The sequence below is a fragment of the Wyeomyia smithii genome, chromosome 1, assembly GCF_029784165.1.
Source record: "Wyeomyia smithii strain HCP4-BCI-WySm-NY-G18 chromosome 1, ASM2978416v1, whole genome shotgun sequence".
NCBI classification, from domain to species: Eukaryota; Metazoa; Arthropoda; class Insecta; order Diptera; family Culicidae; genus Wyeomyia; species Wyeomyia smithii.
The window spans coordinates 185,694,893-185,712,020 of NC_073694.1; the positions used below are offsets into that span (position 1 = coordinate 185,694,893).

Here is a 17,128-nt window from a genome sequence, read left to right on the forward strand (position 1 = left end):
TTCGTTCTACACACCTCGTGCAGTCAGGGGTAGAATGATTTTGCTAGTGTAGGTGAGTTCTTTTCAAAGAGTTTACAGGGTGCATAAAAACTGGACGTGGTTGATTGGTATAAAACATGTTACAGTTGTAGCGAAATTTTTTGAACACATTTAAATTTTTCACTATTTTGTTTCAAATTTCTGCGACAAATTCGGCGCATTTTGTTTTAAAAGAAGCAGATAATATCAATTACACATAATTTTTCACCAGACTTGGCAAACTTTTACTTCACAACAAATCGGTTGAGAAAGTACCCGAAAAATATTACATAAAAAAAACCTTAAAAGTTACTGTAACTGTACATAGTTTTACCATGATTTAACTTTGTTTTTCATTTTAAATACATTAATTTTACATTGAATATCATTGTCCAGAACAATAAAAAACATTGTTTTTTCCATTTTTACCATGAAAAAGGGGGGTTGTTATGTATTTTAACAGCAACTGTTCAATAAGGAAATATGTCAGGCACTGTCCCCATACATTTAGAAGTCACTGTCAATGTTTTTCATGGTAAAATTATTGTAGGTGGTCGATTCAATAACAAAAAACGTTGTTAATACATGGTAATAACAAAAAACGTGTGCAAGCTTACAGTAAAAATACCATGTTTTTTATAGTTACAATAAAAACATTGTCTACTTACTGTTCTCACCGCAAAATACATTGTAAATTTGTTTTCGGGTTGTTTGACGAGACCACCTCTTTTCATACATCTATCATTTCACTTTTCGAAACGTTAGAAATTTATTTGGTAAGGCTCACCCTTTTGGCATCGCGCCATATTTCAAGGGCTAACATCTTAACATATGTGTAAACGAGATAGCATATCACCACCTCTTTTCATACATGTTTATCTTACTGCTGACAGCGGGCACAACTTAATATGAGCCCAGGACATCAGTTCATTGTCATTTACTGTTACTCGGTATAGGGATGCCAATGGCTCGGTAAGGCTAGCAAACCGTTTGCTATGTTAATACCACAGGCTAACAGACGTAAACCTGGAACCTTGCTCTATCGCCGCATAAAACGATCATTTCAAATCCAGTTATACAATCTCGCACATGTTTTGTGGTTCCCAATTTGACACATGCACATACGCTAGGGCTGATATCGGAATTCGTACGCAGCGCGAACAAGGCAGCAGATGGTGCTAGCGTAATACCTTGTTCAGACTACACCGCATATCACCTGATATCGTGAGATGATATCGGATATCACCTCGAGTGTATACACTACGCTGAGATGATATGGTTTGACATTTGCTTTGGTAATTGAAAAGAGAAGAAAACGAAAACAGGTCAAAGCAACAACAAGACCAAAGTATTTTGAAGTTAAAAGGTATGATCGACCGTACAGTATTTCACTAACACCAATGAAATAGTTTCGCCAAGCCATTCAATTTTCTATGGAAACTATTTTTTGCTCCCTTTACGATACATAAATCATGACCCTATAATGATACCTTCTATCTTCAAAATACTTTGCAACAAGACAACAAGAGCAATGCAATTAGGATAGAGATGTCAGCTAGTTGGCTCGCACCAATAGAGCTGCCAGATTCTATTCTGAAAACTCTGTATGCACTCGTAAAAAAATCTGTATTTTTCTGTATTTTTTTCGTGTGCCTACAAGTACTTGGGGTTGTGGTAGTTAGGCTTAGAAACCGACCTCTAATCTCGCTTAAAACCGTCAAAAGGTTAGGAAAAAAATCCTGAAAAAAAACTCATGTCTATAACCGTAGTTTTTCCTATGTACTCTGAAATCAGGTATTTTTTCTCACTTAGCCAAATGTCGGATGTCCAGAAGTAATCAAATAAAAGCAAGTTTTCGCTTAGTAAAATGCCGGACGCCCAGCAGAAATCGAACAGGAGTAGTGAAAGAGCAAAAAAAGAGCGTTGGTTTTCGTCAACGCAAATACAATATAGTTACAATCAGGCGCAAATATTATATACGTTGGACGAAAAAACAGACTTTAAAGCTTACTCGCACCAATACAAATTCTCATTCGGAACTGCTTGTGAAAACTGAATCGGCCAGTTTGGCGGTTATGCGGGAAACACATTCGAAAAACTGATGTTCGGATGTAATATTTGTGAGGCAGAGCTACCAAAGCTCTAGTACGAACATTTTGTGAAACATCATAGTTTCACACCGAAGCTTAAAAAATTTCGATTGCTGAAATTCTGTACAAATCTGTATAAAAAATCAAAATTCTGTATGAATTCTGTATTCTGTATCTTTTCTGTATCGTGGTCAAAAAATCTGTATAATACTGAAAAATCTGTATACTTGGCAGCCCTGCGCACCAACGCGAACTCTCATGCAATTGTCGAAATGTGCGGGATGATAAGGGGCCGTTACTAAACCACGTGGTCATAAAGAGGGGGACGGGGGGGTTTGTTAAAAGACCACGAAAGACCACGCACGGGGGTGGGGAGGTGACGAAATTACCACGTGGTCTTTTTTTCTGACTTATAATTTATTGTTGCCACTTAGTCAAGAATGAAGCTTTTGCGTTTTAGAAATATAGAATGTACTGAAAGTTAAACAATAAAAATGAAAAAAAAAAATAAGCTGATTTCCGGCACTTGACAAATAAAAAGACCACGTGGTTAAAGTCGCAAGGGAGAGGGGGGGGGGGTTGGCCAAAAGACCACGAAAGACCACGGGAGGGTACGGGGGTATAAAAAGTGATCAAAATATGACCACGTGGTTTAGGAACGGCCCCTAATAGCAAAAATTAGAGACTGTGTTATAAAGAGATACGCAAAAAGAAAAGCAGTAAATATGGCAACCCTTTGCTAATATTCTATTCCAAACAATTCTGGCAACCACATTTATTTTCGCATGACTTTTCATACGCAATAAAGTATAATGAAATTCCGAAACTTTGTAAGGATAATCGGAGTGATTCAGGATTAGGGCGCAACTAACAAAATGTAAACAAATGGTTTTATTACACTGTGAATTTCGAAAAGATTTACGAAATTCATGGCAAGAATCCTTTCTTTTGTATAAATCGATAAAATTATTTAAATTAAGCTTTTAGTGAAGGGCGATAAAACAGTGTGCCCAAAACAAAAGAAACTTTGGAACTAGGCCCTCTACATTGTTTTGAAGCAACGGGCTTATTTGCGAAATATTTCGTAAACAACTTTTGTTTTCAGAATAAAGACGCATTTAAAGGGGCGCAACTGGAGAAAAATAAAAACAAGGCGAAAGAAAGATGGGCGTATCCCGTTGTCAGAATGCTTCAATGCGAAATAGAGGTTGATTTTTGGTATTGATTGTAATGTTATTTCACCTCCTTTGAAATTACGACTTGAAAATATACAATGTTTATCTGCCATTCGCAAATCATTCCGTATATATTACTGAGTTTCAAAGCTTGTTCATACATTTTTTTAATTTTCAATGCATCACTCATAATACGCGCATAACGAACACATTTTCCGTTCAAACCATAATTACACGTGATTCACAACATTTATACTGATTGCAATACACATTCTGTACGAAAAGTAACACTCTTGAGTTTGTTTACTTTGCACACTTGGAGCCTCGATTTGACGGTTCACTTGGAGTTTTCGACCTCACTCTTTGCGTATCTGTTTATAACACCGTCTGTAGTAAAGGGTAAAACAACAAATTCTTAAAATCTCGACTGAAATTCAAGTTTTATGTTTAATATGTACGAATTTAGAGCAATTTTGCTTTTATTGGCATATTTGTATGACAAATATATTGTTCAATCGTTATTTGGGATTTAAATAAAATAAAACAAAAACTTTGTTTGCCTTTTATGAGTTTTGTTGTCATTGTTAGTTCCACCCTAATCACGAAGTAGTCCGGAAATGTTTTCGAAAAGGTATTTTGTATTTGAAAACCATTATCATCTTGTGATTCTATCTCCAGCACTCTGCAAAGTGATTAGGTTTCAAGCGAAAACATACCTCTTCTTTTCTATTGAAATAAAAATTCATTGGTCGACAAACTGAAAAAAAGTGCATTCCTACACACCAAAATCTGAAAAGAATTTTCAGCAAAAAAAAATACTGGAAAAAATCAGTAAAAATATTCTTGCTGATTATCAGCATTCAGAATTCTGTTTACCGGAAATCAGCAAATTGCTGGTAATTGCTGAATTTCTGGCAACTCCATCCGTCAAACTGTCAGAACAGTCGCCATTTTGTGCGTGAAAAGTTAACAAAACTATAGAGAAATAAAAATGAGGTTATAAGCGTATGTATCATGGATGTGGAATTTGAAAAAGCATTGCATGCGCTTAAATAGAATAATTGTGATATAAATAAAGTGTTTGATAAGTTAATTTTCAATCTCTTCTAGGAATTTGGGAATATGGTTCATATACTGTAATGCTATTTCTGCTACCAATTAGTGGAAGGTTATGTCGATGGGCTACAAAGACATTTGAAAGTTCATACTGATAATTCAGATTCAAAATCAGATAACTTTAAAATAAATATTAGCAATGTAAAACATTTCTTTTAATAAAATAACAAAAAACAAAAGAACATTCTTTGTGTTTTTTAACTTTTGCTGTGATACATCAGCAAATTCATGTCAAATGCTCAAATGCTGCACAGGCAGTAGTTTATTCAAACAACTGATTTTCAGCAAAATGGTGTCAAAAATTTGACGTTTCGATTTGCTGATCGTTTCAGCGAGAAAGTTTGCTGATATCATAGTTGATTTTTCAGCATGTAGAATATCAGCAAAATTTTGCTGGTTTCCAGCAATAAAAATTTAGTGTGTAAAGCTCAAACCGACAAAAATGGATGATTATAGCTATTCAACCATTCCTAATAATTTTGGTGCCCCTAGCCATTACCAAAACACGTCAACTTACGTCAGGGTGTCGTATAGAAATTGCTCTTCGCTTAAACGTGATGCTTACGAGAAAACTCAGATTTTATTGCCGATGAACCGATGAACTCAACAGCTGGTAAATTCAGCGAAATGTTCTACAAATTTTCGGCTGAATTTTGAAAGCTTTGGTAAACGAAATGTCAATACTTGCTGGTTTACGGTAGATTGATATATTTGCTGGATGTTCGTCGCAATATATTGCTGACATATTGCTAAAAAAAAGTCGAGCTCAATCAGCTGCTGGGAAGTTTGCCGAGATTATTTAGTGTGTAGGTCTCAGAAAAAACGGTAACGGCTAGGGACACTAAAATTCACGGGGATGGTTGAATAGCTATAATCTTTAATTTTTTTCAGTTTGAGCTTTTAGAGTGCACCTGTGTTGACCAGTTATCGAAGAAGCAGAGCTCAAGCAGAATATGCTTGAATTGACTCGCTAGCTTTTGAAAGGAAATAAGTGTTTCGGGATCATTTTAGGACCAGGACAAAAATATCCAAGTTGATAAGCATTCAACAACAACGTTTAACATATATTTTTTTTCTTAACTTTGTTATTGCTCATGAATATTTGTTACTTTTTATCGATTTTTGTAACTTCTCATGAATCCAAGATGAAAATTTTTATAACTCAATCAAATAAATATTTTCAAAGTATTTTTTTAAGATACACTTTACTCGCTTCTCGAAAATCTTATATCTTTTTGTCAACTTCTGTTAATTTTGACTAGAAATATTGACATTCAGTTGATTTTCAATTGTGTCATGACCCAATTAACGGAGTCCCAACTAAAAAGCGGCCCAAGTATCAAAATCCCAACCAGAGAACTTCGACTGTACTATCATTTGGATGTTGCTTTACGCTTTTTTTTATATCCCAAACAACATTGTCCGATAACTATCTAATCAAAGTAAAAGCAAACTTTTCTTCTAGTTTCATATTGTTTTATTACTCTTAAGATTTAAACTATATAATAGTAAACTAATGCAGTAGAATCGACTACAACGAATCACTTGAAGAACTACCTACTTGTATGCTGTAATGAAGAACCTCTCAAAGATGATAAAATGATGTTAAGAAAAACAAAACTTGATAAACTAACAACCTTACAATCTACAAACGCGACGCAGTTTTAGGAAAAAGGAAAGTACTAACGAAAACCATCTGACCTTCATTCGCTGACGGTCTCAAAATAAACTTTTGGCAATATGCACGAGCTCGGTTCAGTTCTTTCAACATGGTGACACACACTATTATCGTTTGTGGTTCGATTATTTTTATCGATCATCCATCATTGTCGTTGTTCGGAGGCACGTGCAGTCGGAACCATCGGGCATCGGACGCCGAAGAGCAAATGTGCGAGCGCGCAAGTGACGGATTCAAGGTGGTGGTGGTGCGCAGAGGGAGTGCCAATCACGGACGGATTGTTCGATGACGATGAATAAATGATGATGGAGGGTAGATGAAATTTGGAGTTGATCAATTTTGGTACAAGAATACCCGAGATTTGCGGGGTTGGAATATGGTTTCGTCATGCATTACCTTTCGCACATCTTCCTCGGCCAGCACCATCTCGGGGCGTAACTCGATGCCGGTCTTTGGAGGGTCCTGGTCGTGGATCAGCTTGTACACGTCACTATTTTTTATGAAACTAAGGTCTTTCTCCGGCTTTTGGTACTTGAGGAAGTTAACCCTGCGACAACGTGGAAGAAAGATTCAATTATATAACGACCCACGCTGGATAGAAACTTGGACATGCAGACAAAAGAACTAAGACGGTGCGTGTACAATGATATGGAAACGAATGTTACCTTCTTGAACAGCTCTTGCTCGAACTTTTCGACCAAAACTTCACAGTTTGAGAACTTTTTCGAAGTAGTTCTTGAAAAAACGGAAACAGTTAGGCTCAAATGCGAACGAGGACAACACGGATACAAGGCGAGTACGTACCGATACACCTTGGGTTTCTTATTCTTACTCTCTGCCCAGTAGTAGTTCCAGAATTTCACCTAAAACACAAAATGGCGGTTATATGACTGAATTATTAGTTATACGCGAGGTGAAATGGTGAAAGATGTTGTGCATTGTCTAGAGGAGTGTTTGGCTTTAGTCACAAAATGCTCAAGTTAGAAACGAAACGTACGGTAAGGCGGAGATGCCAAATCGAATTACCTGTCGTCATAGCCCAGATGTGGACTTTCGTAAAAGTGCCTACAAAAAGATGAGTGAAGATCATGTCAGATGGAAAAGGACGAACAATTGACTCTGATGGATGCTCCTGGAGAAGCTGTGAAAGAAATCCACAAACAAAACAGTAATAGCAAACTAATTACCCCAACGTAGTGCCTTGGATCAGTTCGGCCTGTGAGCTGATCACCTCGGCGATGAACTGCTCATTGAAGGCATCCTTGGCATTGCGCCACTTGCGACCACCGGGTAGGAAGATGGGTCGCTCCTGCGGAGTCAATGGACCGAAAGCACTTACGGTCTTCTTCTTCTTTTTGACGACCTGCAGCTTAAGTTCGTCCTGAACCGCTGTTCGGGTGTCACCCTCGGCTGTACCCAACTGGGACGATTCTTCCGAACTCTGCCCCAGCGCACGAGGATTAGTAAAGGGTTTAGGAAAGGGGATTAAAACTGATTAAATCGAGGACTTCGGTAATCTTACACCTAGCAATTAGTGAACGAAAGCCACCCAAAACTGCGCTATAAAGTTTAACAATTTGTGTGCCAGTAATTTATGGTAAATGTATGTTCAGTGTACACTAAGCTATTTGGTAGAATATTGTTCCTGCTGCTTCAATGGTCGGTATTTTGGGTTCTTCTTGTGTTGTTTCCTGCGTGGATTGTTCAGTGTTTGCATCTGTTGCTGATTCTGAAGATTCTTTGAGAGGCTGAGCATTCTCGTTTATCAGTTGTGTCTGCTGTCCTTGGACATGTTGAGTCGGTGGAGGTTTTATTTTAAGGGGTAACGTAATGTACTCTATTTCCTCTTCATCAAATAATATCAGGAAGCACATCCGAGATTTAATGGCCCAGTCCACTGTCTGGTACTTTGGTTTCTGTTTTGAATCACGTAAATATTAGGTGTATTGTGCATCATTATCAATCATTAATGTTGTTTTGTCTACCTAACAGTGTAGCCTACACTATAAGATCAAGGGAATGTTTCAACCAACCTTGTCGTTCCGATCGGTCCACTCGATGTCGTGTTCCTTCATCTTCTGCTGCAACGCTTCCAACTGTTCGTCCGTGTAGATGATGTGTTCACCTTCGTCAGAGCTAGCGGACTGTTCCCCGATTGACTGTTCAGTTTCAGTTTTGCAGTATTCTGTAACCTCGAACGATTCTGATACTTCCGGAATGATTGCCGAAGATGGTTCGGCACTACTTTCTAAATTGATCGCTGCTGACCCTTCTGTAAGAAAACAGTTTCACATTGTCATACGCTACACCCGACGCGCGAGCGATGATCAACCAGCGTAGCAAATTAACAACACTCCCTCCCCTAGATGATGAATCGCTTCGTCATGATCACAATTACGGCTGTATGATCGTGTGAGAGTAGGTACAGTATTAACAGAACAGTGTCATTGAATGCTCGTGTGAAAGTGACAATGAAAAGAAAAATAACTTGCACGGGATCCCAAATTATTCAAATACCTTCCGGGCGAGGGGTAACGGACTTCGACTTTCGCTTGGGTTGCGCCAAAGCAGATAACTGCTCTGTCAACGCAGCAATTGTGGCTTGAATAGTGATCGGAAGGCTTGATAGGGCTTCCAATTGCTTCTGGACGTTCTCCAGTTGCTCGCGGAATTCTTCCGATGTTTCAGAATCTTCCTCTGGCTCACTTGCAGGACCACTGCCATTACCTACTATCGTATGGCTCGTGTTATCAACATTGTTCTCTGAATCGAAGGTGGGATCGGGGAACCCTTCCGGGTAGATATCGGAATCGACGGAGCTAGGATCGAGGGAACCACTGTTACCTGTACTCTGCATGACGGGTTCCGATTCCAGTGTCTTGATGGTGTCCACCTCAACTTCTACCCTTTCAGTTAAGTATTCGTCGTACATGGGAATGGGTTCTGGCTCAGGAATTGGCTCCTAGATCAAATCGTTAAACTATCAACTTGGTTAAGAACTTCCCGAAAGCTTGGTGAGAATGCTTCCTTCAGCCTTTCGACTTTCAGCAACAGCAGGGAACTGATACCTAGAAACACTGGCTAATCGAAACTTACCGGCGATTTGGGTGGCTTGTAGTCGGGTGCAATCTTCGGCTTCGGTTGTTTCACGATTCGTACCTGATAGCGTTCCGCTGGTGGATTCAACTCGCGCAGGCGCTCCTCGCGAGTTTTCGGTGGAGGGCGTGCCGGTTTTTGCATGAAGGTAGTATGTCTCTTTTCTTCACCTTGAACAAGCTCGTTGTTGAGTGTTTTGAACACTTCGCTCTGCTTGAAAACACCCGACGACGGAATCATCTTTTTAAAGTTGACACTTTTCGACCGATGCAAGGTGAATTGTTAGTTCCCTTTCAATGTTGATGTTTGCAGTCTGTTGAGAAATAACTTACCCAATTACATTGTGCTGCTTAAGTACTTCGGCTTCACCAGATAGAATCTCCGCAATCTGTTCATCGGTAATTGGAGCATCAGAGATCCTCGCTTCGATTTCGGACTCTTCGCTGGTTTGAGTTCGGTTTGTAGATGGTGTCCAGAAAGGCTTCGGTGACGTGTTGATGTACTCAACCTCGCCACATGGAGTATTTTCTTTAACAGCGCGTTGCTGCGCTGGAACCTCATGTGCTCTAAAACCCATATAGCATTGTTGATACGATCAATTTTCTGAACTCATCAACTAACCTCACGATTCCAAGCACGAACGAATTTCCGGCGCAAGCCAACAGCTGATGGGCGTCATAGTACGAAAGGTTGTTGGTCGGTATCTCGTTGATGCGTGCCACCACGTCACCGACGCGAACACCGACCGCTTCGGCGATACTTCCGGGTACGATCTAGCGTTAGAATGAGTGAAGAAAAACCGCATTGTAATCGGGTGAAACTATTTTTAATCCACGCGTCGTTGTCACTGCAAAGAATTGCGCTCTCGACGCACGATGCAATTTATTTATTCACGTTTGAGGTTAGAATTCGACAGCTGATGATTTTCAATATGGCGACCGCATTGGGAGTATTTTGAGAACAAATAAGTCTTTGCATAATTTGTCGCTTATTAAAAAGCCTTGTACAATTTAGGCTTTTTATTTGTCTTTTAGAAGGGAAATCATGCCTTTGCTGTTAAGGAAAAAAACTGGCCACATTCAAATGAGTTAAAACAACTTCAGTACTGTAGGTCGATTTCAACCGTTACGTAACTTAGAACATTTTCATTTTCACTTCATGGTCACAAATCGGGTTTTCAAGCATTCCAATTATTCCAATGATTTATTCACATTTTCACATTAAACACAGTTCTGGATAAACTAACTGTTTCTTACAAATTAAAAAAAAAACTCACTTTTACAACTTGCAAAGGAACATCGAAGTCGGCTCCGCCCACCAATTTGAACCCAAAAGGAGTTGTGTTATCCAATCTGGAGATCGCCACATCCACCACCATCTTGAAAGTTTGTGCCTTTGCTTCGTTCAATTAGGAATATTGTCACTTTTCTAAAAAAAATCACTTCAACCGATAAAAGCTGTTGCTTCTCTCTTTCTTCGATATGCAACTTCACTGATGAACGGCTGCCAAGTGAGTAATGAGCTGATTGATGCATTTGGACCACTTTCAGGCAACGGTTCGATCGATCGTGTGAAAGGTCATCGCGCTCGTGTCGAATGTTTTCGGCTGTGCGACATTCCTGCGACTCCGATCGAGCACGTGGTCCTGTTTGGTAAACAAATCGTTTCGCGTCTGCTGAGTAACAAAGCAACCGTTACAAGTGGCAATTATAAGCTAGGGAAGTTGGAGGAAGAAAAAGACTTTTGACGCCGCTGCGATTCACTGTGATGTGAATGGTTTTAAATGAACATTATAACCTGGTTTAGATTCGGAAAGCCTCTTGGTGAGCGGGTAGTTTTTCGGATATTTGATGGATTGATCTAGACCTAATAATATTCGCTTTCAGGACAAAGTCTTGAGTTTTTTTTAACGTAGAATATAATAAATTGAGGATGAATCCTAATTTTGTTTTGTATACTGGGGTATATTGTTTGAATCGAAAATCGAGTCGCCCCGAATGTTACAATAGATTTCAGACTGTACTCTGGATCTTTTTTACGCGATTGACGCGTCCTCGCAAAAAAAAGAATTCCGTAAAAAAAAGTCGCGTAATTTTCAACAATCCGTGTAAAAAAAGCACGTTGTTTTGATAAAATTATCCGCCACGTGTGAAAAAAATCGTGTAAAATAAAATTACGTGAAAGACAATCGCGTAAAAAGAAATCCAGTGTAAAAAATGTTTAATGGATTGCAATCGTCTATGTGCCATTGGATAGATAATATTTAGAACACTTTTTTGATATAATGGAGGAAATTATTGCTTTACTACTTATGGTTTGTTTCATTTAGAATTTGACCGCATAAAATTTCCGATTTCTCCACAAAATTGGTAAAATATGATTTTGCAGGGCTTTTATTAAACTTCAATGATAAAACACAAGAAATATTATGTGTCTGCTGTTCTGATGAATTCTAAATCTTTTCGTCGAATACCTCCCATCAATTTCTGCACAGTGGCAACATCATCCTATCGCCTATTTTTTTCACCACTTCGCCATATCAGATGATGTTTTGATTGATTTGCCTACTTCTTTACTTTACTTCTTCAATTTACGCTTGACTATTGCCCAAAGTCTTTCGATGGGTCATGGGCAGTTTGGTGAATTAATCCTTTTTCGATAACATTAATATTGTTCTGCTTGTACCATTCCATTTTGCTCCATTGTTGTCTTCTTCCCACAGCTACTGAGGGCTTGCCGAATCATCAACTTAAGAGCGAATTTATCCGCGAAAATGAATGTGAACCTACGAGGTGCATTTCCCTTACGGTTAGCAAGGTAAAATTTCCGACCCAGGATTTGTACAGTGTCGATTTTGAAGTATGTTTCATCGTCCATCAAAAAAATGCCGTTGTACTATGTCAGGACTTGCTCGCATAGCTTTCTTGCTCGAGTTTTGGCAACCTGTTCAGCGTCCCGTTGGGTCGTTAGCTGGCATAATACGACCGTAATCCTTCACACATACAGATTAGACGAACTGTACTATGTGCTGCATTTAACCTTCTCGCCAAACCACTGAGGGAGACCCCAGGATTATTCCGGGCTACGCTGATGACCTTTGCTTGTAGTTCCCGGTCCAACGTTCCACTTCAACGTTTGGTTTGTTTAGCGCGACCCACCGCCAAAGAGTCCCGGCACCGTTTGATTTCGGTAGTTTGAGAGCCTTGGCGATCATATCTCCTGACCATGTAGGGTTTTCAACAAGGTCCAATGGAAGTCCTTTCTGATTCTGTCTCGGTTTTACCCTCTTCAAGAATTTATAATCTCTCAGTTTTTTTCAAGGTCCCCGCCAACACAACCCTCCCCTGTACTGAGTTCAGAAAAACAGAGGGGGTCTTCCAACCTGTTATCTCAGGCAAGTCTCGGTCCTGACGGCAGATGTGGATCGGGGGTCTTCCAACCTGCTTCAGCAGACAAATATAATTACAATTCGTCCCACTCAATGCTTGATACCGCTTCGCGTTCTAGTTGTACTCTCGGTACTCCGAGCTACACGTCAGCCTGCTTTATAGCCGCCACCAGAAGGTCAACGTGTACTACCAGAACATTGTTGTCGATGATTTTCGCTTTGCCGTCTCGGATCTTTGCTATGAAATCATAGTTCTTACGAATACTGGGCTGGATTCGCGCACACTTTTACGTCAGGTGTTCAGAAATGACTACGCAGTTTTCCGTTGCGATAGGAACGCCGACAATAGTCGCAAATCTACTGGTGGGGGCGTTTTCGTGGCTGTCAATTCTAAGTTCAAAGCCAAATCTTTGCTTTGAACTGCTTTGGACGGCGATCAAATTGAGCGATCGTAAGTAGTTTCTCTGCGCTCTATACATACCTTCTGATCAAGTACATGAGCGTGAATTTATTGTTGCTCATTGCCAATCAGCCCTCTCAGTGCTGGAAACCGCAAAAGCAACAGACGAAGAAATGGTGTTCGGCGATTTTAATTTTTTTCCGGATTTCATGGAGAGAATATCGAGACGGATTTTTCCTCCCGGACTTGGACCATTCGAGTATCCATCCTAACGCTGTTCTACTTTTGGATTGTTATAGGTCAGCTACACTTACTCAATCAACTATATTACCAACCAGAACAACCACGTTTTAGACCTCTGCTTTGTGAGCATCCAGGACACAGCCTCATATTTGTGCGAAGCCCCTGTTTCATTAGTAAAAATAGTCCCTCACCACCCACCTTTATTAGTTACCATAAATGCCGAATCAAAACGCGATCTTGACACTGCATACCGTATCTTACGACTTCTGCAATGCTGACCACCAGAGTATCGCTGAGTTTTTCTCCGAGCTCGACAAGAACTGTATTTTGGACTCCGTCAATGCCGAAGACGCCGCTCAAACTCTCTCCAACGTATTGGCCTATGCCATCGATTGATACGTCCCAAAGAAATGCCAGCATTCTGCAGTTGAAATCTGAGAAGAGAGCTGCCTTGAAAAAAATTTGAGCACCGTACACTGTCCCAAAAACGTGTTGCCAAACGATACTTTCTCCAATATCAACAAGATTTACAGAAAAGCTCAAGTCTTGTTTCAAGCAGTTTTTGAGGTTCGTTATACAACAGCGATGTGAAGGTGGGATACCCTTCTGACATTTGACGGTAAGGAGGTAATAACCCCACAGGACATCTGTCAGGTTTTCTCTGGGAAATTCGCCAGTGTGTTCACTAACGAGACACTGATCGATCATCATGTTGAATGTGCCGCCAGTTATACCCGACGGCCCAATCAAACTTTGAACATCTTTCATTTTGCCGCGACGATGATATCTAGAGCCTGCTTATCCCTAAACCCGGGACCTGACGGGATTCCGTCGACTTTTCTCAAAACGCAGATAAATAACCAGCTATCTGTCACTTTTGCTATTTTCCCGTTTGCTGCAAATCGGCGTAGAAACATTTCCAGTACATAAGAAAGGAAACAAACAAGATGTAAATAACTACAGTGGCATCACCTCGCGCTGTACTGTTGCCAAACTGTTCGACCTTGTCATCATGGAGCCTTTGCTCGCTCACTGTAAAGCTTTTATAAGCACTGACCATCAGCTGCAGTATGGTGAAACGTGCTCGGACGGATGTCATTTACACTGACTTGACAGCTGACTTCGATAAACTGAACCATCGTGTAGCCGTCGCTAAACTTGATAATCTTGGAATCTTTTACTATGGTTTCAATCGTACCTTACCGGTCGCTGTCTAACCATTGCTATTAGGGATTGTCAATTCTCTTATTTTGACGCTACGTCCGGGATACCGCAGGGAAGTCACTTAGGACCGCTTGTCTTCCTGTTCTATTTTATTGACGTGAACCGAGTTATTAAAGGACCACAGTTGTCTTACGCGGATGACCTGAAACTCTATTTTCAAGTTCACACAATTGAAGACTGTCACTTCCTTCCACGTCCGCTAGATATTTTTGTCGATTGGCGCCATTAGAAATGTATGACTTTAATCTATCTAAATGCTCGATCATATCATTTTCGCGAAAAAAAACAGACTGTACATTACAAATACATGTTGCTAGGAACTGAAATCGAGCGTGTATACCAAGTTAAAATCTTGGGGGCAATTTTGGATTCCCAGCTCACTTTCAAGCCTCACATTTCGTTTACTGTCGACAAAGCCTCTAGAATTCTGGGATTTATCTTCTGCATCGCTTAAGAATTTATGAATATTTACTGCCTCGAATCGTTGTAATGAGCATTACTTACCTTACCAGTCAGCTCCAGGCCGAAGTGCCCCTTGCTGTTCGAAGAAGTCGTCTCCATTCAACTCGGTCCATGGCTGCAGCTCGCCAGCCATTCGCCTACGGAGGCCCCGCAGGCCGTTGTCCATCTGATCGAGCCACCTTGCTTGCTGCGCGCCCCATCGCATCGCTCCAGTCAGGTCGTTATCAAGAACCATTTTCACCGGGTTGTCGTCCGACATCCTAACGACATGCCCAGCCCAGCGTAGTCTCCCGATTTTCGTCGTTTGAACGATGAGTGGTTATCTCCAGAAGCTGATGCAACTCGTGGTTTATCCGCCTCCGCCATGATCCATCTTCCATTTGCACTCCACCAAGGATGATACGCAGCACCTTCCGTTCAAAAACCCTCCTTGGTCCTCCACGAGCATGGTCCAGGTTTCGTGGCCGTAGAGGACTACCGGTCTGAACAGTGTTTTGTAAATGGTCAACTTCGTGCAGTGGCGCCTTTTATTCGAGCTAAGCATCCTCTGGAGTCCGAAGTAGGCACGATATCCTGCCATAAAGCGTCGACGAATTTCTCTGTTGGTGTCGTTGTCAGCAGTCACCAGTGAGCCCACCTCGATTTCATCACCGCTAATATCAATTTGTGTTGGGAGGTTTATACTCTCTTCTCCGGAATCTCTTCATCTCATGTATTTAGTCTTCGATGCGTTTATGGCTAGTCCAATTTGTCCGGTTTCAGCCTTCGGTCTGATGTACGTTTCCGTCATCTTCTCAAGGGTTCGTGCTATAATATCAATGTCATCGGCAAAGCCAAAGAGCTGAACAGACCATCTGAATATCATGCCACTCGTGTCGATACCAGCCCTACGTATCACACCTTCCAGAGCGATGTTGAATAGCAAGCACGAATCATCGATAATCCATTTCAATGCCGTAATTCTCTTCGAGATTCGAAGGGACTCGAAAGTGTCCCCGAAACTAGAACTACGCACATCACCCGATCCATCGTCGACATGACCAACCGCGTCAGTTTATCCGGGAAACCGTAATCGTGCATAATCTGCCAAAGCTGATCTCGATCGATTGTGTCGTATCGCTTTAAAATCGATAAACAAATGATGTGTGGCCTTCGAAGAGAGAGAACGCACTCCTACACAATTTTCGACGAGCATTTGTAAGCACATGGAGCTATAAGTGCCGCTTGACTATCACAAAAAAGCTATGTTTATAATTTCTCTTCAGGCAAACGTTGACACATTCGATTATAGCGTAAATCGCTGCTTGGAATACTGTAGCGGTAGGCCAGTTGCTCAAGGCCAACGATATATGTACACCAGGAACGAAGATTCTCGCACCAGTTTTCGGACCGATTTTTGAGTCCGTGGAGAATACTGTTGACTCCTGACGAACCATATCAACTCCGCACTCCCAGTTGGAGCGCGATGTTTCACACACCTTACAGGGAATGTCGTTGTTGTTCAAAGATTTCATATACAGTCCCCGCACATACTCAACACTGGCCCTCTTTTAAAGTATTGCAAAATATTCAGATGACCTCTTTAAGATGTTTGAGACGCAGGGCACTCCTTTTCGCTTCTAGTTGCACAAATTCATGCAGAGGCAGCAGGTGAAGGATTACATCCAACGCTTTCGATAGAGTACTGCGCATTGCTCCAGTTATGGCAATACACACCAGTCCCCGAAGCTTTGCTAACATTGTTCTTGCGGTAGACTATTTTGTTTTAGGCGATCCTTCATCAATAAGATCGAGTTTTGCCTGTTACGTACGCGTCGGTAGCGCTACACTTTCACCACCGTTCGGTGTTGCTGCATTCTTCCCCCCTGTCCCTAACCCCTCTGCCTTGCCGGGGGACAATCGTGTCAGCTCTGGTTAGAGTCCCATGCTGACACCAGGATGCTGATCAGCCGCTTCTAACATGACGATCAGACGCTGTTTTGAGCCGCACCATATTGGTGAAGACGCTCAGGTTAGCACCTTCTTACTTAGCTATTGTCGGATGACAACATTACCCAGGCAACGTCAACCAGTTGTGTCCATGTTTCAACTGGTAGTCTATTGTATCATATGACTCGTAGAGGCGTGAGACAGAAACTTTTGAGGGCCAGAGCAAAGATTGACGCTTCTTCCAAGTTGTCAACTCCCCATTCGAAGCCCGGATGTGTGACATCCACTCGGTACTAAAGTATCGTGCTC

At 41.0% G+C, this 17,128-nt stretch overlaps 1 protein-coding gene across 10 annotated transcripts; it reads right to left on the reverse strand.

Annotated features, from left to right (window-relative positions):
* Positions 1-5,852: 5,852 nt before the first annotated feature.
* LOC129717759 (uncharacterized) lies at positions 5,853-10,728 on the reverse strand. Of its 10 annotated transcripts, none has more exons than XM_055667896.1 (10): positions 10,450-10,720; positions 9,795-9,946; positions 9,506-9,739; positions 9,174-9,429; positions 8,595-9,039; positions 8,111-8,349; positions 7,265-7,518; positions 7,104-7,142; positions 6,474-6,624; positions 5,853-6,181 (listed from the first exon to the last, which is right to left on the reverse strand). In XM_055667896.1, exons 1-10 carry the CDS (start codon positions 10,549-10,551, stop codon positions 6,164-6,166), a joined length of 1,890 nt encoding a protein of 629 aa, XP_055523871.1. In that variant the 5' UTR covers positions 10,552-10,720; the 3' UTR covers positions 5,853-6,163. The 10 variants fall into 10 exon arrangements, with proteins under 10 accessions (XP_055523871.1, XP_055523869.1, XP_055523874.1 ...); XM_055667899.1 differs by having other exon boundaries at positions 5,855-6,624; positions 8,595-8,804; positions 8,922-9,039; positions 10,450-10,709; XM_055667898.1 differs by having other exon boundaries at positions 5,855-6,624; positions 8,595-8,807; positions 8,922-9,039; positions 10,450-10,708.
* Positions 10,729-17,128: the final 6,400 nt, after the last annotated feature.

Excerpts from the sequence above, each read along its gene's own strand:
- LOC129717759 (XM_055667894.1), bottom strand. The coding sequence starts at position 10,551 with ATGGTGGTGGATGTGGCGATCTCCAGATTGGATAACACAACTCCTTTT. Across the intron at positions 9,040-9,173 it reads ACAAGCCACCCAAATCGCCG|GAGCCAATTCCTGAGCCAGA; the intron begins GTAAGTTTCGAT and ends GATTTGATCTAG. Across the intron at positions 7,519-8,110 it reads GGACCGATCGGAACGACAAG|AGTTCGGAAGAATCGTCCCA; the intron begins GTTGGTTGAAAC and ends GCGCTGGGGCAG.